Consider the following 23,904-nt stretch of genomic DNA (forward strand, 5'->3'; position numbering starts at 1 on the left):
GCTAACACCACGAATCTAAAACCAAGACTACAGTACAACTCCAAAGGCTAAGGAACGTCAAGCTGGAGCAAAAACCATAAAATAATGTTTTGATAACTTTAGTAAATGTAAATGAAAACGAAAGTAACCAATAAATCACTTTAATAAGTGTAAAATAAGAACAAAAATAGACAATAAATCAAGCGATTTATGCTTGATTTATTGTCTATTTTTGTTCTTATTTTACACTTATTAAAGTGATTTATTGGTTACTTTTGTTTTCATTTACATTTACTAAAGTTATCAAAACATTATTTTATGGTTTTTGCTCCATAAAAACCCACACCATCATGTTTGTCCTTGTGTTCCTAACATTGCCCCCATTCTAGACCACAAAATGGCTTGATCACTGTACCATAATTTTACATTACCTGGATATCTCTAACCCTCCTTCACCTTGCTTATGATTACTGACAAAATTGTATCTGTTTCACAGCAGTCCTTCACCACATGACTGAACCCCCCCCCCCAACCATGGTCCAGTACCTCAGTATATCCTATTTCCTCTCCACCATGGAGCTTGGAATACCCAGTCTACTCCTCGCCCTTTCAAATGCCCATGACTATAAACTACTTAATAACCCACTCTTTTATTCTCCTCCAATTTCTCGTTCACTGGGGGCATATGCACTGGACATTGTGCAAACATTATGGTATTGAAGTGGCTGAAAAACACTGGAAACGTGAGCCACAAAGCATCATAGAAAATGATGGTTTATATCACATGGGATCACCTATTACCAACAGTTCAAAAGATAGATGCTAGAAAACCGAATACAGTGCCAAGAAAAGAAGACAAGAGTAGCACTGATCACTGAAATCTCCACACCCAGTGAATACAGTGTCTTGCATACAGAGAGACACAAAGTTATAAAATATCAGGATCTGCAGGCAGAAACGAGAGCAATGTGGAAGAAAGATACCCAGGCAGCTCCAATAGTAGTAGGACCAACAGGTCTTATAAATCTACAATCGTATTTAGATATCTAACCAATCCATGTAACCCCGTACAAATTGCAGGATGAGTCATTACTTGGCACACTGTGGGTGCTGCGAAGATCACTTTTGGCTGACATGAAAGATTGAAACAATACTAATTTCATGAACTTTAAGTGTACTTTGACTTAGGAATGGGCCCCATTCCCGTCATGGTATTAGAAACCCAAAAGATTTGGAGTAATTAAAAAAAGGCACTTATCTTAGAAAGTTTTACATAGTAAAGTGCTAATTAAATAGGAAGTAAAGTGAAATAATAAGGCTGTAATGACTAAAACAAAGTGAAGTCATGAAATACATTGTGTTAATGATTTAAACTAATAAACCATAAATATGCCATACAACAGTTCAAACTAGATTTTGCTTTACAAGAGCAGCAGAATTTAATATAAACCAAAGATCATACTTAAACAATGGGCTAGTTATGCACAATGTATTCACTCTCCAGTTAATTGATACAACTTTCTAAGAAAGTACAGTTGTGTAAATCTTACCATAATGGTAGCTATCCTTTTCTTCCCTGTTGCAGTATTAATTACATTAGGGATCCCCTGCCAAGGGTGGCCCGACATCCGGCCAGTATACCGAAGCCTTTAGTTTGCATTAAGGTATGCTATATGTCACACATATGTTCCTTGCATGGCACGAAGGGAGGTTGGTATACTGTGTGTGCAAAAGACCAGATGGAAGGGGAGCAAAGCTAGGTGTATCGGAGGCGGTTTCAAATTGTTTTATCATGGTGTGGAAGGAAAGAGAAATGGCGTAGGCATTATCTTGCAGGAAGAGTATGCTAAGAGTGTTTTGGAGGTGAAAAAGAGTGTCGGATAGAATGATGTTTATGAAGCTGGAAATTGATGGTGTAATGATGAATGTTGTTAGTGCATATGCACCACAAGTTGGGTGTGCGATGGATGAGAAAGAAAAATTTTGGAGTGAGTTGGATGAAGTGGTGATGACTGTACCCAAGGGTGAGAGACTGGTGATTGGAGCAGATTTCAATGGGCATGTTGGTGAAGGGAACAGAGGGTATGAGGAAGTGATGGGTAGGTATGGTGTTAAGCAAAGGAATGCAGAAGGTCAATGGTAGTGGATTTTGTGAAAAGGATGGACATGGCTGTGATGAATACGTATTTTAACAAGAGGGAGGAGCATAGAGTGACATACAAGAGTGGAGGAAGATGCACACAGGTGGATTATATCTTATGTAGAAGGGCCAGTCTGAAGGAGATTGGAGACTGTAAAGTGGTAGCAGGGGAAAGTGTAGTTAGGCAGCATAGGATGGTGGTTTGTAGGATGACATTGGTGATCAAGAAGAGGAAGATGAGTGTGAGGGCAGCACCAAGGATCAAATGGTGGAAACTGAAAAAGGGTAATTGTGAGGTGATGTTCAGGGAAGAGTTAAGACAGGCACTGGGTGGCAGTGAAGAGTTACCAAATAGCTGGGTAACTACAGCAAAGCTAGTAAGAGAGATGGCTAGAAAGGTGCTTGGTGTGACATCTGGACAGAGGAAGGATGACAAGAGACCTGGTGGTGAAATGAAGAAGTACAGGACAGTATACAGAGAAAGAGGTTGGCGAAGAAGAAGTGGGATTGTCAAAGAGATGAAGAAAGTAGACAAGAGTATAAGGAGATGAGGTGCATGGCAAAGATAGAGGCGGCAAAGGCTAAGGATAAGGTGTATGACGAGTTGTATAAAAAGCTGGACACTAAGGAGGGAGAAAAGGACCTGTACCGATTGGCTAGACAGAGGGACCGAGCTAGTAAAGATGTGCAGCAGGTAAGGGTGATAAAGGATAATGAGGGAAACATACTCACAACTGAGAGTGTGTGTTGAGCAGATGGAAAGAGTACTTTGAGGGGCTGATGAATGAAGAGAATGACAGGGAGAGAAGGTTGGATGATGTGCGGATAGTGAATCATGAAGTGTAGTGGATTAGCAAGGAGGAAGTAAGGATAGCTATGAAGAGGATGAAGAATGGAAAGGCTGTTGGTCCAGATGACATACCTGTGGAAGCATGGAGGTGTTTAGGTGAAATGGCAGTGGAGTTTTTAACTAGATTGTTTAATGAAATCTTGGAAAGTGAGAGGATGCCTGAGGAATGGAGAAAAAGTGTTTTCTTACCGATTTTTAAGAATAAGGGTGATGTGCAGAGCTGTAGTAACTACAGAGAGATTAAACTGATCAGTCACAGCATGAAGTTATGGGAAAGGCTAGTGGAAGCTAGGTTAAGAAGGGAGGTGATGATTAGTGATCAGCAGTATGGTTTCATGCCAAGAAAGAGCACTACAGATGCGATGTTTGCTCTGACAGTGTTGATGGAGAAGTACAGAGAAGGTCAGAAGGAGTTGCATTGTGTCTTTGTGGATTTAGAGAAAGTATATGACAGGGTGCCTAGAGAGGAGTTGTGGTATTGTATAAGGAAGTTGGGAGTGTCAGAGAAGTATGTAAGAGTGGTACAGGATATGTACGAGGGTAGTGTGACAGCAGTGAGGTCTGCTGTGGGACTGATGGATGCGTTTAAGGTGGAGGTGGGATTACATCAAGGATCAGCTCTGAGCCCTTTCTTATTTGCAATGGTGATGGACAGGTTGACAGATGAGATCAGACAGGAGTCCCCTGTGGGCTATGATGTTTGCAGATGACATTGTGATCTGTAGTGAGAGTAGGGAACAGGTGGAGGACACCCTGGAGAGGTGGAGATATGCTCTACAGAGAACAGGAATGAAGGTCAGCAGGACTAAGACAGAATATATGTGTGTGAATGAGAGGGAGGATAGAGGAATGGTGAGGATGCAGGGAGTAGAGGTGGGGAAGATGGATGAGTTTAAGTACTTGGGATCAATAGTTCAGAGTAATGGTGAGTGTGAAAGAGAGGTGAAGAAGAGAGTACAGGCAGGATGGAGTGGGTGGAGGAGAGTGTCAGGAGTGATTTGTGACAGACGAGTACCAGTAAGAGTGAAAGAGAAGGTCTACAAGAGGGTAGTGAGACCAGCTATGTCATATGGGTTGGAGACAGTGGCATTGACAAAAAGGCAGGAGTCAGAGCTTGACATGGCAGAGTTGAAGATGTTAAGATTTGCACTGGGTGTGACGAGGATGGACAGGATTAGGAATAAGTATATTAGAGGGTCAGCCCAGGTTGGAAGGTTTGGAGACAAAGCCAGAGAGGCAAGATTACATTGGTTTGGACATGTGCTGAGGAGGGATGCAGAGTATATTGGGAAAAAGATGCTAAGGATGAAGCTGCCAGGTAACAGGAAAAGAGGGAGGCCTAAGATAAGGTTTATGGATGTGGTGAGAGAGGACATGCAGGTGGTTGGTGTAACAGAGCAAGATGCAGAGGACAGGAAGAAATGGAAACAGTTGATCTGCTGTGGCGACCCCTAACGGGAGCAGCCGAAAGAAGAAGAAGAAGAAGATGTTCCTTGCATGGCATAGGGCATAAAGGTGATGTATGGCCATACCATCCTCAGAACTGAGAGCCCCAATAGGAACGCCAGTCCAAAGAAAAGAAAGGTAATCAGTAGATCCAGAAGAGAAATGGACCAGTGGGTGGAGGGAGGGAGTGAATACTGCAACAGTGAAGAGAAGGACATCTACTGTTATGATAAGATTTTACACAACTGTTCTATGTCCTTCCATTTCCCTGTTGCAGTATTACTTACAAAAGGGAGAGTGACAAAGCTCAGGAAGGATAAAAGGAGAGGAAGGACCAAGCAGAGCTCTCTAGGAACCCATGAACGATGGCCCTAGCAAAACCAGTTCTAGCTCTGGAAATTCCATCTTACTTGTAGTGCTTGATAAATGTATGCACAGAAGTCCAGGTAACTGCCTCAAGAATAGAGTTAGTAGCCAAACCCTTGAAAAAAATCAACACAAGAAACCACAGCTCTAATACAATGAAACTTAACAGAATAAGGAAGGGTCTTATCATGAAAGCAATAACAAAAAGAAATAGCTTTAGAGATCCAAGAAGAAAAAGTCTGCTTGGACACAGCTAATCCTAAGGACCTAGGATGAAAGGAAACAAAGAGCTGATCAGATTTTATAATAGTCTTAGTTTTATCCAAATAACATCTGAATTATCTATGCACATACAACGTGTGCAGCACCTTCTCACTGGCAGATTGTGGAGAAGGGAAAAAAGTGGGCAAATGAATAGACTGATTAAGGGACAACTCATTGATCACCTTGGGCATAACAGAAGGATTAGAACGTAAGGATACCCTGTCCTTATGAAACACCAAAAAAAAGGAGGACAAGTCATAAGGACTTGAAGCTCAGACACCCATCTGGTAGAAGTAAGGGCTAACAAAAGAACAGTCTTCCAAGAGCAGTGTTGCAAGGAAGCTGAAGCTGCAGGCTCAAAAGGTGCCCGAATCAGTTTTAGCAAAAAAATCCCAGGGAGGCGGAAGACATCTAATATGAAGGACACTCTTAAGAAATTGTTTAGGTTCAAATCTAGAAGCTAAAGGAGGAGGATAAAGGCACATAAATGGGCCTTAACAGCAGAAAAAGCCAAACCAGCATTGAGCAATTCACACAGAGAGAACCGAAAAAGCATGTACTGAAAGTGGATCCAGGTTAAAAGAAAAACATCAAATCAAAAACCTCTTCCATTTGGATAAGTAAGATTGCCTAGTATTGGGTTTCCTTTCCTCCTGCAGGACTCCAAGTATGTCCTCAGAAAAATGGCGTCTGTGGAATCAAAATCCTATCACCCACAGTGTTAGCTGAAGAGTGGACAAGTGGGGACGGATGAGAGGTTTCTTGTCTTGTGTGAGTATGTCCACCCCATGAGTTAAATTGTGATGACTGCCCTTGGCTAAATGCAGAAGAAGAAGGAACCAATGCTGTCTCAGCCAAAAGGGAGTCACCAACAAGATTTTGGGAGCATCCTGTTGAAAGCTGAACAGGACTTTTGGAATGAGGGGAAGGGGATGGAAAGCATAAAGAAACATCTCCCTCGAAGAAAAAGACAGGATGTCCACCTTCCAAAACAGAGTACCTAGGAATCTGGCACAAAAAAGAGGAAGTTGTTCAGTGGGGAGGCAAAAAGATCTATTTGAGGAGAACCCCACTGGTGAACAATGTCCAGAAACACATCCCTGTGAAGCATCCATTTGTGGGATTGAGTTGAGTACCTGCTCAGAGTGTCCGCAACAATATTTTGACCTGAGGGAATGTAAACTGCCTGAAGAGTCACTTGATAGTGGACAGCAAGATCCCACACCAGGAATGCCAACATGCAAAGAATATCAGATCTTGCCCCCCCACCCTTTGTTTACATACCACATCACTGTGGTTCTGTCTGTAAATACCTTGAGAAGTCCTGAGGAGAAGAGAGGATGAAAAGCCAGCAGAAAAACTCTCATCTCTTCGACAGTGATGTGCTCTTTTGGTTGATGAGGTGACCAAACACTCTGCACCTTTAGGGAGCCAAATGCTGCTCCCCATCCCATATCTGAAGCATCTGTGAACAACTCCTGAGAGGGAAAAGGGGAATGACAAGGGAGCCCTGGATTTAGAGACAACTGCTGAATCTACCACTGAAGTTCCTTCTTGAGATAAGGCAGAAGAGGAATTACAAATTCAAGGGGATGCAAATGTTGAAGCTGATCTGACTTCAGAAATAACTGAAATTTTCTCATGTGGAGATTGGCCAGAGGGAGCACAGGAATGGTGGATGCCATGAACAACAGAGCTCTCAGAAATTCCCTGGCTGTTACAGATCCCAGAGAAAGAAGAGTTTGAAAAAAAGAAAATGAGTGTTAAGACCTTAGGGGAAGCAGGGATGCCAGTGTAGGCACAAGTCTGGATCGTGCAGCCCAGAAAAACATGGTCCTGAGAAGGAGTCAGAAAAGACTTTTTGAAGTTTATTGCGAACCTCTGTCTTTGCAGAAGGGAAATGGCAAAATGAAGATTTTGCAACAAGATCTCTGGAGTGGATGCCTGAAACAGGAGGTTGCCCAAGTAAGGAAAGACTTGGATCCCCTGAAGCCTGCAGAAAACAATCATATGAGCAAGGCATTTGGTGAATACCCTTGGGGCAGTAGAAAGGCCAAAGGACAAAGCAGAGAACTGAAAATGCCAAGAAGCAACAGAGAAGCGTAAACATTTCCTGAAAAGGAGATGAATAGGGATATGGAGATAGGCATCCTTGAGATCCAGAGAAACCATATAAGCCTGAGGAACAAAGTCTGAAGGGACAACATTCAAAATGTGGGCACTTTCAGAAAAATGTTTAGATGAGAGAGATCTACAGTTGGTCTCAAGGCACCCTCTTTCCTGGGCACTAGAAACATCCTGGAGTAAAAAACCCTCCCCCTTTGGGACCCAGGCATCTCTTGAATAGTACCCTGAGTCAAAAGATCTTGAAGCACCCCTGAAAAGGAGGACAGCTGTTCCTGAGGAAACTGAGAAATTCCCATAAAAGGGGGAAGAGATTTCCAGATCATGAAGTACCCCTGGGGGATAATGGAAAGAACCCAGGAATCCTGAGTAATATTTAGCCAAACAGGAAGAGAGAGAGAGAGATAGGCGAAGAGAAAGAGGAAAAGTGGTTGGGAAGAATACAATAGTCAGACAGCACCTGGTTTATAAGGAAAATGAGACTTCTGAGGCACAAAAGTCTGAGTAGCCTTTGCAAGAGATGCCTTCTTGCCACCCTTTTACCCTTAGAAGGAGGGAGGGATTGTTTGCAAACAAAGACTGACTTATTGGGGTAGTTTCTCTGAAATGTAGGCAAAGGACAAACAAATGCATATTTAAATTCCTGTAAAGGGAAGCACAGTGGTGCAGCAGTTAGCATTGTTGCCTCACAGCAAGAGGTTCTCTTGTTCGATTCTCGGCTGGGGAGCCTTCTGTGTGGAATATGCATGTCCGCCCTGCATGCATTCATGTGAGTTTCCTCTGGGTGCACCAGTTTCCTCCCACATTCCAAAGACATGCATCTGGAGATTTTCTCCCAGGGCCTCCACTGAAAACAGGACTCTGTCCCGGTCAGACTTTCCCAGTAAACAAATGCTAAATGTATAAAAAAATAAAAATAAAGCCCTGCCCTTATCCTGAAGGGACAAACAAATCAGGAGTGCTTTACCAACAAGTGTATATTATCTAGAGGGGCATTCATCAACTTAGCCTTAATATCATCAGGCAAAGGTTGAAGCAAAGCCAAGAATACCTCCTCATCACTGACCTAAAAGCAGTATCCCTAGAAAAAGCATCTGCTGCATCATAACTAAACCTGATGGAATGATGAGCCACCTTGGAGGCAGTCCCTAAAAGGGAAAGGGCAGAAGTTTTACCTTCAGATTCTTGAAGCTCAGAAATCACCTGACAGGCCAGGGAAAGTAGAAACAACAAGTTTCTGGACATATGGGGCTAATAATTAATGGCCCTAAAAGCCAAGGTAGCAGAGGTATAGACTTTCTTGCCTAGCCTTTCCATGGCTCTGCTATCTTTATCAGAAGGCAGTAACTTAGGAGAAGGAAGCAATTGAGAAGGTTTGTCAGAAGCTGCTGACACCACCGAGGGGTCAACAGAAGGACACTTTACAAGAACTTACAGTCCTCAGGCACCCTATAGAACCTATCATATTTCTTGAGGGCAGAAAGCTGAGAATCTGGAACCTTAGAGGCATTAGAAAAGGCATCCAACAAAGCAGTCAAAACAGGAGGGACAGCAGAAGGTCTGGGAGAATCCATCTACAGTAGCTCATAACACCATTTGTTGTATCTCAGAAACTTGAGCACAATCCCATTTAAAGAACTCCATCATCCTAAAAATAGTGTCCCCAAAAGAAATCTATTCAAAGGGAGCATCAGGACTGGTAGATTCTTCTTCCTCTGATCCATAATCCAAAGGAGAGGGAATCTGGGATGAGTAAGCAAGAGATTCCTCATCTGAACCTGCCTCATCCTCAGAGAAATCCTGTTCTCTGGGTATCATAAGGGGGTAGAGGACCAAGGTGGGGGCTGGAAGAGAAACACCCTGAGAATGTTTTAAAGCCATCAAAGCACTAAACAACCCCTGAGTGAAGGACTGTCATTCACTCTGTGGATCCATAGGAGCTAAGGAAAGATGTTTAGTCTTCTGCTCTTTCTTTAAGGTGACATCCTCCTTAAAAAGTTTGGAAGGCTCCAACCCTAGACGGCATTCAATAATTGTAGTTGGAACTACTTCTCTGACTATATTTTGAGGAACACTCCTAGGCCCCTCGGAGATAATCAGCTGTGGCTCCCCCTGAACATCCAAAGTGGGTGTCTGCAATACCCCCTCAAATGTGCTTAAGGTTGATCACTGTCAGCCTCTAACCTGGTCATGGCAGAAGAATCCAATTATGAAGCTGGATTAAACTCCTATCACTCACCTTGGAAGGGGAGTCCAGTGGAGGCTGAACAGCAAAAGATTCTGGCCTACGTTTTTTGTTCTTCTTCTTCCCAGACAGCTATCCCTTGGAGCAGGAAGTTCCCTCCATCATGTCTTTAGCAGGAAGCGTAAGACATTGATTCTCAAGATGAAGCACCAAAGAAGAAAGCCTGCTATGAAGGGTTTTGGGAACACAGGCCTGACAGATAGAACAGGACGTATGGTTGTGTAAGGCACCAAGGCCAAACAGACACTGTTCGTGACCATCTTTATGGGGAATCTGTCTCCCACACTGGCATTTAACCTTGTAAGATGACATGAAACCCCACAAGCAACAATACAGCAAAAGAAAGATAAGACAACAAAAACCCCAATGGGGCACTTATCTGTAGAACCAGCAACGGGACAGGCATTCAGACTGATAATCAAAATATGGTATTTGGAATGTCTGCAAAGAAGTTCTGAGGATGGTACGGCTGGATGTCACCCTTATGTCCTAAGCTATGCAAGGAGCATATGTTTGATGTGCGGCGTACCCTAAAGCAACCTAAAAGCTTTGGCATACTGGCTGGATGTCAGGCTGCCCTTGGCAGGGATCACTAGTGTAATGAATACTGCAACAGTGAAATGGAAGGACATTGTCTTATATCTACAACAATACAATGAAAAAAATGCCTTTTCAACTAAAATTATATACTGAGAAGTAATGGCATAATACAGCTCAGATTACAAAGCTCAGTATTCATCAATGTTGTGACCCAAATGGCAAAGTAAAAGTGGATAAGAGTGACCCAGTAAATAATAGCAGCGCATTCAGCATTAACTATAATTCCATGGATTCAAAAGGGAATTAAACAGGAAATTAAGTTTTCCCTGTGACCAGAAAAGTGGATTTACTTCATCTTAGAGTTTAGATTACAAGTTCAAAAAACAGCACATCTATAAGTAGATAAGCATTTTATCTCTGATGGGAATATTTATAAGTGATCTGCGCCTTACCTGTTACAATTGGATATGGCTGTGGTCCAGGAACACTGGCTCCCAAATCTGCTGCAGTAGGGTTTGCAAGATTAGATTTCATATCATCCAGGCCACCTGATAACGATGCCATAGCAGAATATTCTGTTGTCTGAAACATGAAAAAAAATGGTTTAAGAGAGGCTTTAAAACATGCTAAATGTTACATTTACTTCATAAATTGCATTTGTAGTCTCCACATGATCTAACCAAGTAACGTATTCTAAGGCACTGTGATTAAATATTTGGGAAGATAAAATTACTGTGTGTTTTCTATTGTCATGTTTTAAATTATATATGAGCCATTTCCCTGGAAGAAATTTATTTTAACAAATATAAAAAAATAATTTGCAATTGATTGTCTACTCATATATCAGAATATGAATATTATACCAGGTTAAATATTTGTTGCATTTGAAACCATCACAACACTTGATTGCTATACTGTTTAAGTGCATTCCTTGGAAAGGAATCCATGGGACCTTAATTTACTTTTTTCAAGCTACCACGCATGCAATCAGAAAGACCACAAAAGGAGGAAATTAAATGCTGGTCATTGGTTACTTTCTTAATCTCTAAAAGTGGGTGGTCAAGGCCATAAAGTTCTTTTCTGAAACATGCAAATGTCAGGATGAAGTAAGATGGTAATCAGTGGAAAAGTTGTTTAGTGCCCTCAAGTGAATGCACCTTTTTAGGCTGTTTGACTGTGACCATATGAGTGAAACACTGGTTCACAGGTGTGTACTAGGCCAATGGCCCTGGAGCCTTTACAAGCCTAGCCCAGAGAAGAGCCCTGGCATAATGCTGCCGTTAGTTCCCAGTGCCTCTATCAAGTAGAGCCACTGGAGTGATCCCCATTGTGAACTTTGTATTTCCCATCTACTCATCAAGATTTCTCTTGAAAAGGGCCAGTGAGGTGCTTTGATTGACATATATGGGAAGTCTATTCCAGAGCATGGGCAGTCTCTGGGTTATGAACCTGTCCATCCAGCATGTTCTGTTGATTGTGGTAATGAGGTTGAGGTCCTTGGAGTGTGTGGTGCGGAGGGATTGGGATTTATTTAGGTGTAACATTTCTGACAGAGTTAGGTCAGACATGGCTTGCCCCTTAACAGACAATATGAGACAGAGAAAAGCTGGAGTTTTTTTGAGTCTGTCCATGTAGGGCCTGTGTTTAAGGCCTAGGATCCTCTTCGTGAGGTACTTTTGTGGTCTTTCCAGCTGTTGCAGGTGTTTAGTGAGGTACATGCCAAATGGGGCATTATACTCGATGATTGGCCTAATAAGGGAAGAGTAGAGAGAGAGATGATGACCTATTTCTTCCTGGATGCAAAACTCTTGCTAATGAGATGTGCCATATAGAAGGACTTTCTGACCACAGTGGCAATGTGGTGGTCAAAGGAGAGGTTGCTGCCAACCTGTGTCCCTAGATCTCTTATAATGCCTTCAGTGTTCAGTGGACTACCATCAATGTGGTAATTAGTAGGAACCAAGTTTTTCCCAAAGAGAATGATGACGCATTTTTTGGCATTAAGCTTAAGGCCATGGTTTCAACACCAGTCATTGGTCTCAGTGAGGCCTTCCTGTAGGATGTCTACATCACTTTGGAAGTTAATAATGGTTCCCAGCTTGCAATCCTCGGCAAATTTGGTCAGCCAGAGTCCCTCCATGTTGGCCTGGACTTCTGAGAAATAGATGCCAAACAAGAGAGGACCCAGGACCGATCCCTGTGGGATTCCACTCGTGACTGGTCAACAGTCTGACTTAGAGTCTGCTACTTTAACACTGTGGGTTCTATCTGTGAGCCAATTTGCAACCCATCTAGTGATATAGGAGTTAATGCCTAGTTTGATGAGTCCATCAATACTTCCTGAGTGGGGAATGGTATCAAAGGCCTTGGCCAGATCGAAGTAGGCTATATGAACTGCCTTGCCCTCATCCACAGCTCTGGTGACTGAATCAAAGAAGTCAACCAGGTTGAGCAGGCATGATATACCCTTCACAAAACCAAATTGCGTGGGATCCAGAGTTTGGAAATTCCCTATATCCTTGTTAATTAGGTCCATGATGATGCGCTCCATAGCCTTACATATCAGACTCATTAGGCTAAAGGGGCAATAATTCTCAGGGTCTGTAGTCGCTCCTCCTTTATGGATGGATGACTGTAGCAATGCACCATTCTACAGGGACAAATCCTGAGGTGAGGCTGTAATTGAACAGGGCACACAGGTGTGGTGCCAGTTCACTTTGTAGTTCATGTGGAACACAGCCAGGGATATTGTCGGGTCCCATGGAAGCTGTATTCTTGGCCTTGGACAATGCAGCTTTAACCTGTGCTGCAGTAATGCTGGGTACCGGGCATTCTTCCTGTGTTGTGATTAGTCCTTTGGAGGGGATAGGAGGGTAAAGTTGGCATTGAATCTGTCAGCCAGTATGTTGGCAATATCTGTTGGCTCAGTATAAGAGGTACTATTGTGCAGTAACTCAGAGCAAATCTGGGTATTGCTGTAGAGATTCTTGATATAACTGTAGAAGGCTTTGTGGTTGTTTTTAGTGTCTGCCACAATTCTGCCTTCATAGCTAGCTTTAGAGGTTTTGATGAGGGATCTCAACTTTTTGTTGAGGCTAATAAGGGAGTTTTTCCAATCTTGGGACTTCACCTTTTTCTGCAACAGTTTCTTCCTTCTGTTGTAGAGTTTGTTATTGGCAGGGGACCACCAGATTGGCTTCCTTTTTTAGGAGGAGAGCATCTTGGTTCTGTTGGATATGGCTAGTTCCATGCAGTGGTGCATGTTTTATACATTTTCTCCCAGACCTTATGACCCATCAGCTACCCACCTCTATTTTATGGGGACTATCGTCTAGGCAGCTATCAAAGGGCTATATGATTATCTATCAACAGTAGTCTGATGGACATGTGCTCCAACAGTGTCAGGTTCGCTGATGTAAATGTCCTTTTGCTTATGTGCCTAACCTCAGCTACACAGTGTGCTGCTTAATGAATGTGCACATCTCAGCCCTTCACTTTGCCTTTACCATATGTTTTAGTGGACGAAGCTGAGCATTGAGCCAGCATCAACCACTGATTCCCTCCCTTTCTGACTCCTCGAGCATCCTAGTGGCTTGCTAATGCCTGGGCATTTCAGATGCAATACAAATTTAGCTCTTACAAGCCAGCACTAGTGAATCTGGTGTCTTTGCACAAGAATGTAATCTGAACAGAAGGATAAAGAACCAATTTCTGCTCATCTGGATTCTTATCAGTAAGCCTATAAATTTTGAATTGATGCCTGCTTCTGTGGAACCTGGTCATGGTCTGAAAGAGTCCATTATGACAACTACACTTACCAGGTTAACAAATGACTAACTTGAAAAAGTAATAAAAAGAACAATATTAATTAGTGTCCTTAAAATATGAACTGAGAATCTTCATAAGCATGGAATCAATTTTGTAGTACATCTTCCTATGTATTTCCTGTTTGTTCACAGTGATTAACATAAAGGCAGCAGTAACAATGTCATGTTAATTCACTTAAACAATATGATAAATGTCACTACAGAATTCAATGTCATCATTTCATGTGATCACAGCTATGACTTGCATACAAAATGAGTTGTCCTCATTTCTTTGTAATAGTGTTCTTAATGGACTCACTATTCACCTCTCAGTCAATTAGTAAACTCAGATCTCAGACGCATTTCAAAATTAATAAATAATCCTGTTAAGGCTGTCACGTTAGGAAGAGGAAAAAACAAACAAAAGACACACCACAGGCTCCACCACCTTACACTACCTACACTGTCCATTGCTCCACTCTCCCCACCCATTGCCCCCCTCCCCCGCTGCACCCATCACCACATCATTTTTATAATGTAAATGTTTATATATCGGCTCATTAATGCAAGAGCTAAAGCATCTTTTTCTCTTAACTACCTTTTAACCACACTGCAGTGGAGTGATGCTTGTACAAACCTCACATCTGGAGTTAATATGGCAAAGTACCAGAGTTTGCAAAGTTATTTCTGGATGAATGTTTCAGTGTTCAATTTTCTGGATAGTACATTAAAAAAACAGGCACATGGTATTTCCATCACCATTGGGGGAGTGGGTTGTGCAGCATTTACACATGACTATTACAGTTGCATCATAACAGATAATTAATGCAATCCATGGTATAATAGGTGATAATATACATACTGTACTTCATATATGATGTTTACTCTAAAGAATAAACTGCATAATATAAAAACTATGACTACACCCTGGTAGTGCAGGGCTACAATGCCTTCTGCACAGTTAGGCCAGCTACTGCACTGGCAGTAACCAAAGGTGGAGTTGTCTTAGCCTATATCAACAACAAATTCACCTCAAGACTAGTCAAAGAGGATGATGCGCTTGAGCTTCTCCATGTCCAGATTTCCATAGGCAAACTCCCATATCATATCCTTGCAAACTATAGGTCACCCTCTATGCCCCAAGAAACCCATAACTCATACCTGAACTTACTGAAGGCTCTCACCATTCAACTCAATACCACATTTGTGAGCAACTTCAACTACCCCAGTATAAACTGGGATACTTACATGGCCCCAAACTTAAAGGCCCAGAGATTCTTAGACTTTGTAAACACAAATAACTTGTACCAGACAGTCCATATGCCAACTATGGGAGCAAACTTACTTGATCTGGTATTCACAAACATAGAAGAATACCCCACACACACACACACACACACACACACACACACACACACACACACACACACACACACTAGTGTACTGTCCTCTCTGGTAAGGTCAAACCACAAAGATGTATTTTCCTAATAAAAATCACTTCTGTGACCCTGGCTAAAATCTTAACATTTAGGAACTATCTTAAGGTAAACATCCAACTACGAAGTGATAACCTATTAAAATTTCAAGTCCCCAAACTCTGGGAATACAGCTGCCTAGGTGGAATTGCTCACAGAAATCCTACACAGTCATGTCAATAAATGCATACTGATAGTTCTATCTACTAGAAATAGGCCCAGAAATAACTCAAAAACAAACCACCCCAAACATAAACATGATGTATAACAAAAAAAAGTCATAGCTAAGGTTATAAAGTGCTGTGCCAAGTATGGTTAAAAACACTGTCATCAATCTAAACAGACAACTAAGAGAGCAAATTAAGCCAAAGCCAAATTTGCGGTAAAAATAGCCTCCTAGGCAAAGTGTAACCACAAGACTTTCTTTAGCTATGTCTGAAACCTCAAAAGCACCACACAGCAATGTGCAGAACTGATTATAAATGGAGCTACCTACACATAGCTGAAAGATACAGCAAAACTGCTGACCAACTGATTCAACTCCAAATTTAACCCCTTCTCTTTCCCAGCCCCCCCCAAGAAATACCATCAACACCCCAACTATCACTATGAAGTAGGTCTTGATGCACTCTCTAAGGGAATACTGCATTGATGAGCCCTGATAATATTCAAGGATGCCTCCTAAATAGTCTGAAACATGACCTATTGGGACCAATGGAGTCACTGTTTAACCACAGCCTCCAGACTGGTTTTGTGCCACACAAATGAAGAACTGTAATAGTCATCCCTCTGCACAACGGTATGCCATCAATGGACCCTGGGAACTACAGACCCATAAGCCTAACTAGTTTCATATGCAAAGCCATAAGAAATGATTAATAAGGACATAGAAAACCTTCATACACTGGATCCAACTCAGTTTGGTTTCATCAAAGGCAAATCATGCCTTCTCAACCTGGTGTACTTCTTTGAAAAAGTCACCAAGGCAAAGGATGAGGGTAAAATGGTACATACTGCCTACCTTTACCTGGCTACGACATTTGATAGAAAACCCCACTCAGGTATTGTAAACAAACTCACAGATATAGGCATAAACCCCTTTGTTATCCGCTGGACAGCCAGCTGGCTCTCAGACAGGACCCAGTAAGAAGATGGTCACTAGCAGAGTCCCTCAGACCTTTGTGCTGGGTCTGCTCCTTTTTGGGATCTACTCAGCAGAAGTCAAAGCCAATGTCAAGGGCCTCTGGCAGACCAAGTTTGCAGATGATTGCAAAGTAAGAGCAATCACAGAATTCCCCTCAAAATGCTAACATCCTAAAGGAAGGACTAACAGACAAATGACTGGTGACAAAACCAAGTCTTAAAACTCAGTGCCAAGAATTGCATAATGGTACCCTTTAAGTCAGCCACACTAGGAAATGACCTCATTGATAACAAACCGCCAATAGTAACCCCCCAGTATTAGGAATTTGGTTACGTATGCAGACAGTAACTTGATGACCGGCACATATAAAGCAGTAAGGAAATATAAGCAAGGGCATAGCATCTAGGTCCAAGGAAGTCATTGTTCCACTGTATTCACTCCTCATCACGTCTGTCATTTAGTACAATACCCCCTTCAGTATGTACCTCACCAGACACATGCAACAGCTGGAATGTCCACAGATGTTCCTCACAAAAACAATATAGGGCATAAACAGCATGCCCTATGTAAATTGCCTTGAAGTCTTATCTCTATATTCTGCTTCCTTCTGACTGCTGAGAGTCAGTCTATGCCTGGGATACAAGGCATCCTTGGAGCCCACTCCGATGGATCTTTTGCATATTCACAAAATTAATAAAATCAGAATTACTCGATCTAGATAAATAAATCTAAACAGGACTTGTTGGAAGAACAGGTATGTGCCTCAGGGAATTCCTCTTCTCTGGAACAGGCTTCCCATCCATGGGAAGCAAAGCTCTTCCCTAACCCTATTCAAATAAAACCTGGACTAATGCATGGGAAACTGGAAATCAATCCTCGGTTTAGCACCTATGTCTGTAATGGACAAAGGCAGCCTGTAAACCTTGCCCTGGTTTACATATACCCCTTAAAATACCCTCTAAGGCACATAAACTCACAGGATACTTTTGGGATTCTTGGCAGGGTTTAAAAGAGCTCCAGTGGTCATTAACCTGCTAAACACATATGAACCTACGAAGAGCAGCGTGTACCATAACAAAGCCCAGCTCTAGTCAGTAAGAATGCCATACTGGTGAGTATGCTTCATTCAACTTGATCTGGCTATTTAAAAATAAATCTTAGCAAATTTCTACAAAATATTTGTCAGAGGGGAGGAAAAATAACTAAGTCATACAACTAGGCAGGCAAAAGTACATTACATACCAAATCTTTCTTGATTCAGAGTCCAAAGAGTAGAGATGAAATAAACTAGCTTAAACATATTTATTTAACTTTGAAAATAACACACTGCATGTATTTATGAGCAGGAAATGACACAACACTGTTAAAATGTAAAACAATAACACCAACAATAATGAATGATTTTTTTAATAGGTGTTTATAGTCATATCTGACAGGATGTTTATTTTATTTTGATATATCTGCAATGCCATGCTATTATCATTCTGGCTATACTGCCTGTAAGACATCTTGAACACTTGTAAAAGGAGTATGAAGCATGCATGTTGTCTGTATCACGTGAGAACATTTTAGAGCCACGTGGTTTGGAGGATACGGTGGGTACCAATACCTTTCTGTCATACAATAAACTCTAATACAGGTATTGTATTTGGGCTAAGTTTCTTTCACTATCAATAATATTTGGTGATACCTCCAAATGCAAACTATAAAATTCACTTTGATGTATACTGTATTGAAATACATTTTCAAAATGAGCCTATCATTTTGCCGCACCATCTGAAAAAGATCATGTGGATCTGCCCCCTACAGGATGGCTGTGTAGAGTGCATTTTGGTTTCACAGTCAGTAGCTTCTAATCCTACTACAGATGAGATAACTTTTGGATCAGTTCCCTGCAGAAACATTTAAATATGCTTTGTAGGTTTTTTTTTTTTTAATCTCTGGTTCTTAAGCATTATCATGCAGCTTACAAATGAGCAGTCTCTCATGATATTATACAGAAGAACAGGGTGCATGTGTGTGTGCTCCTTGCATGTGCTAGTATTATGAGCATATGTTACTGCTTACACACACATACAGGAGCACATACATATATATATATATATATATATATATATATATATATATATATATATATATATATTTATAAGTGTTTATGCATAGATTATATATCCATGTGTTTGTATGTACAAGAGCAGTAACACATGCTATGACTTGCACAGGACAGATAATGCTGCACATCAGGATGTTGTGAGGCTCAACACACACAAGTCAAAGTCTTACAACCATTCAGAATACCACCCAGAACTAGTGACCTACAAAGGGTTATAAGGAGGTTCCCAGGTATGTACTAGGCTATTGACATGTGAAGATCTAAAGAAGCTTAGCACTACATTCTCATGAAGTTTTTAGCCCTTATATTTTGTGTAAAAATAACCCAGAGACAAGAAGAATAAGGAAATGGTGGGACATTTAATTGTAGCCCCCATCCATTTGTTCATGGGCACTTAACCAGGGGGAGTTTGTTTGTACATGAGCAATAGCACACACCTTTTCTGTTAAGCAATCATTTTGTTGTGGTATCTGGGAAACATTTTACATACTCCTGTCAGAAAGATATCAGTTAATAGTTACTACATGGAAAAAGAATGATTGTGATACAATGTAATACCCTTCCTGATGTTCATATGATGTCAGAAATCATGTGAATCCTCCTTCCTAGTGATGTGTGATAAACAAAGTGAAAATCAATATAATATTGTCCATAAACTATAAAACATTCAACAGAACCTGGGAAACACTGCCTTATAAACAATGGCTAGAGTATGCATTCAAGATTAAACCTTTTGCCATCACCCGGCCTTGAAAGCAAATAACACTACTTTCTTACTGTGAAATAAATTGATTATCAGTGCTAAAAAATAAGGCAAACCACACACCTCATTCAAGGACAGCAGCCGAAGCCCTTCACACCAGAACCTCCTACTGGTCTCACTTAAGATATCGTCAGGAAGTGACAACAGCAAACCCTAAAATTACATTGAAATAAGCCTCATAAAGGCACAGTAGCAGATAAGGTACATGTCATAAAATACAAAACCTGTTAAGTATAGTAATACAAGAATCCAAAGTTAAACCTGTAACTATAATCAGTTTGAAATATTTTACTATTTCAACAGACAGCAAATCAAGAGAACAATTTGTACCACCTTAGTTACATCTTTCAGGTCTCAGATAAAGTCCAACAGCAAATATAAGTTAAAAGTAAATACATACAATAGGTAGGACCTGTAAGCCGTACTCCTATTTGATTTTAGTAAGGTCTACTGAGTAAAATGGACTGTTTTTTGAATGAAACGGAATTACAGCAGTGTCTTCTTCAGGCACATTATGTACAGCTGAAAATAGGAATCAAATCTAGGTCTGTTGCATGCACTTTTTCATGGATTCATGGTGATGCGTCAAATAAAAAACTCTGACAGACACAATTACAAATTAATTTTGCTGAAAAAAGCTACTTTCAGCAAAATACAAAACAAACTTTTTTTTTCAGGGAGCAAGCACACCTGCCTCCCATGTGGAATGAGACCACCACACCTTCCTGACTACTACAAATCCATGGTCACACCACAGTGAGGAAAACCACAATGCTGGGGTGAGATGAAAGTGCTTTTCATTGAAACCATCTGTTATTTTACCTGTTTGGCTCTCTTTTTCACAAAGCACTTATCCTACACTGACACTTACAAAAATAAAAAATAAATATGTTCTTGTACATACAGTACTTTGTCTAGGATGGGTATACACTAGAAGGTTTCAAATGAATACATAATATAAAATGGAAGAAGCAGTTTCAAGACAGAAAAGTATTCACAGCAAGAAAAATATGTGAATCCAGTGTAAAATCAGAGAACAACTTTTTTGACATGAATGGTGTAGATTTATGAATCAAACCATGACCAGAAGTGGTGAAAAGAGAAATGGCAAGGACTTTCAACCTGACAAAAGCAATAAAGAACATGCATAAGGAGAAAGCGGATTCACTTCGGAAGATCGAAATACTGAAATCTCAAATTTCAGTATCTCGAGCCCAAGAAGTGGAATCCACAAAACAACGAAAACTGAAAACCGTGAAATTCAAAACCTCGAATACTGGAAGTTTTGAATTTCGTGGTTTTACTACACACACACACACACACACACACACACACACACACACACACACACACACACACACACACACACCATCCACCACACAAACACACACAATCACTCTACTACATGAAAGCAGGCAAGCCCCCCTGCGCCCCCCATCCCCCTACTTAAATATTCTCACTCCTAGGTCGCACTATATACAAACACACACAAAACACCACCACACAAGCTACTTTCTCTTTGCACACACACATCACAGCAACAAAACACACTGACACACACCACAGCCCCTGCCCAAACCCTTTAACACACACACACTTACCTGAATACATGACCATAGCGGAACTTTAGAAGCGCGAAATTCAAAACCTCCGGTATTCGAGGTTTTAAATTTCGCGCTTCTAAACTTTCGCTGTTATGTGGATTCGGCTTCCTGGGCTCGAAATACGGAAATTCAGGATTTCAGTATTTCGAGCTTCTGAACGGAACCCGTAGAAAGCATACGTCAACAGCAGGATGCAACTGCAGGTCACTTTATAAAGTGACCAGAACTTATTTTCACATGCCCACACATTGACAGGGGCAACAATTCAGAAGTCATCACTACTTTCTTTGTTAGAGTGACTCTGATATTGTTCAATTTAAGTAACGGGGTGGGGGCAAATCCCCCTGTATGGATCTTGCATGAGAACTTGATTTCTACCCCTTAAGGAGAAGGCAATTTCAATAAGTGGAGACAGGATGAGTTTCCCAAAATCTGAGATACATTTTTAGAGATACATAAAACAAAGTATGCACTTTACAGAGTAACATAATAGGAAGTATGTACTGCATCTTAGTTATGTCAAAGCCCCATTCCAGAATATTCTACCATTTTCAGTTAACAGCTGTTCATGGAAAGAAACTGGTAAAACGCACCTACATTTAAATGATCATATTAAAGGTGCAGCACTAATCATGTCATGTCATACTTTATATGTGTCCTGCACCTCTTTTGATTTTAAATATGGTAACATCTAATATCTCCATTACATGCTTTTCCTTTTAATAAACTGGTACTAGCAGAATACTTAAATGTTTTAATTATATTTATGCAAAGAAAATATGCACTGTATGAACTGTTGTCAGAATATTTAGCCTTTTGATTATGACTGTTATTTTTTTTTTCTTTAGAGGTGCTGGCTACTTAAATGTATAGCATGATATGGTACATTTATTACTGTGGCTTTAAGATAATCATTTAAATTTAGCTGCCTTTTTACCAGTTTTATTCTAGGAGAAACTGATAAGTGAAATGGTAGAATATTCTAAAACTGGAGCTTAGTCTGGCATAACTGATAAAAGACTCGCTTTCTTTCATATTTATTAATATATCTCACTGTGTGGATTTAGAAATCGTATGCTTTCTAAAATGTCAGTGGATGGTGTGGGAATTTGTTGTAAATTTACTCTTAAGTTCTCCCTGTTTACTTCAGTTGAGGAGCATTTTTTTTTGCTATTTTGAAAACAATGATAGGCTGCCAAGTCCCTAATGTAAGCTTTGAATCAATGACCTTCTAACCCTGATAGAGAAAACAATCAACCTTAATATTACCCATCAGCTGTTGCCCTGGTCCTAAAATTCATAGCAGATGATAAAAAGTGACACTGAGACATACATTCTCTTCTAGATAACTGTGTGTGTGTGCATTCCTTCTACTAAAAGAGCACAATCGAACAATGCATCTTCACCACACTGAAAAATATTTGCTTTCACAGTGACAAAAACTTCTTTTAGAATTATTTTAATAGCTTAACTGGGTACATAGAATTCTGCAGTATAAGTGTTCTTGTAATACGTTAGCAAAAAAGCCATAAGGCAGAAAAATCATTTGCACAGTATTATAAAAGTTGAAGTGCATTCTCATTCCCAATGCACTATACTGGTACAAATGACTGCATTATAGCTTTATTGTTTAGTTTTGCACACAGATATACTCAGAGCATGTAGTTTTCAAATCTTTGCAGACATCTTTCATGCAGCAATACATGCTGGACTATATACCCGGCCTATATTATGACATCAAAACTCCGTAACAGCGAATATCAAAAGGCTGACAAGTATTCAGCGAAATATATTTCCACACTTTGCTGAAAAATTGTCAGGCAAACAAATACTTGCCCCACAACACTACAAAACTAATTCTACCTAAACCAAACCCACCCATGTGGGGGGTTGTGCCCCCCACACCCCCCTAACTAAATATACCAACTCCAAAATCACACTACAGTGGAGAAAAGGGCAAAATTGTGTAGTTGGCCAACTACATCTTTGCCCTGTAAGAATTCAGTGAATCACGGAAACAGATTCGCTAACTATGTGTCAGCCTTTTAGTATTCGCTGTTACGGCTTTCGACGCCGTACTATAGACCCCTATATACCTGCAGTATTTTGGAACAAGCGGGTACATTTTGAAATCTGAAGCTGTGCTGACAGCTGGCTGGTTCGAATTACCCTCATAATATATGCAGTTCCATGCACACATTTACTTTAGCCCCCTTAATCACTGTCACCTATACAAGAAAAGGGTTGCCATTTAAGCACCACCAATGATCTCTTCTTACACCTACTTTGTCTTGTTGTTCCAGATTATATCTGTAGCCTTTATGTTTTCGGATCACTGTTATGCATTACATTTTGCTACATAGTCACTTACTTCTGTGCAGATTTTTTTTTTTTTTATAATTCTAGACCTTTACCTTGATAGTAGCCACATCTACTTTTTGAACTTCCTTAATGTTCTCTCTGAAGTATAACATTTTCTAATGTGCCTTGGTATTAACCAAGACCAGAAACATAAAGACATGTACTTATTGTTTTTTTTTTTCAATAAAATGATGGCTGTGTACCACGCTATCACAAGTAAACTACCACCTTGGTAGACTCCATGCAAATTGCAGACACAAATAAATCATAACTGCATTCTAAATCAGTATTTGTAGTAGAAACTGCAGCCACAGCAAAAACTGATATTCCCAAAGTTGTGATCCCTTTGAAAGGCAGACAATAGCATACATCACTGTTTTGACAATAGCCCTGCCACTTAATTGGCAGAGTTCCATATGCATCACACAGGCTGGGGTGAATTCCAGATGGATAGCAGTACAAATACATTTACTATTGGTGGTGAAATTTCTATTAGGTCATGTGTTGAACAAATGGTTTGAGTATTCAGAACCCCAGTGAATTATTACTAGTTTAAAGTATGAACAGGCCCATGGAATTTGTTTTTCCTTAAAGATGTCAGACTAATATTGGTTTAAGATATGAACAGGAATGTGATTCCTTCTCCTTGAATGGTAAGGTACTTCAACAGATATCAGATTAAGA

General features: G+C 40.6%; 1 protein-coding gene across 1 annotated transcript in view; it reads right to left on the reverse strand.

Moving 5' to 3' along the window:
* The window catches only part of PAX5 (paired box 5), a 1,024,079-nt gene that overhangs the window by 427,456 nt on the left and 572,719 nt on the right, over window positions 1–23,904 (reverse strand). Inside the window, exon 7 of the mRNA XM_044059634.1 lies at window positions 10,407–10,536. Coding sequence (XP_043915569.1) covers window positions 10,407–10,536 — 130 coding nt within the window. The remainder of the gene's footprint in view (window positions 1–10,406; window positions 10,537–23,904) is intronic.

The sequence above is a fragment of the Protopterus annectens genome, chromosome 17.part0 (assembly GCF_019279795.1).
Source record: "Protopterus annectens isolate FY-2018-M chromosome 17.part0, PAN1.0, whole genome shotgun sequence".
Taxonomy (NCBI): Eukaryota; Metazoa; Chordata; order Ceratodontiformes; family Protopteridae; genus Protopterus; species Protopterus annectens.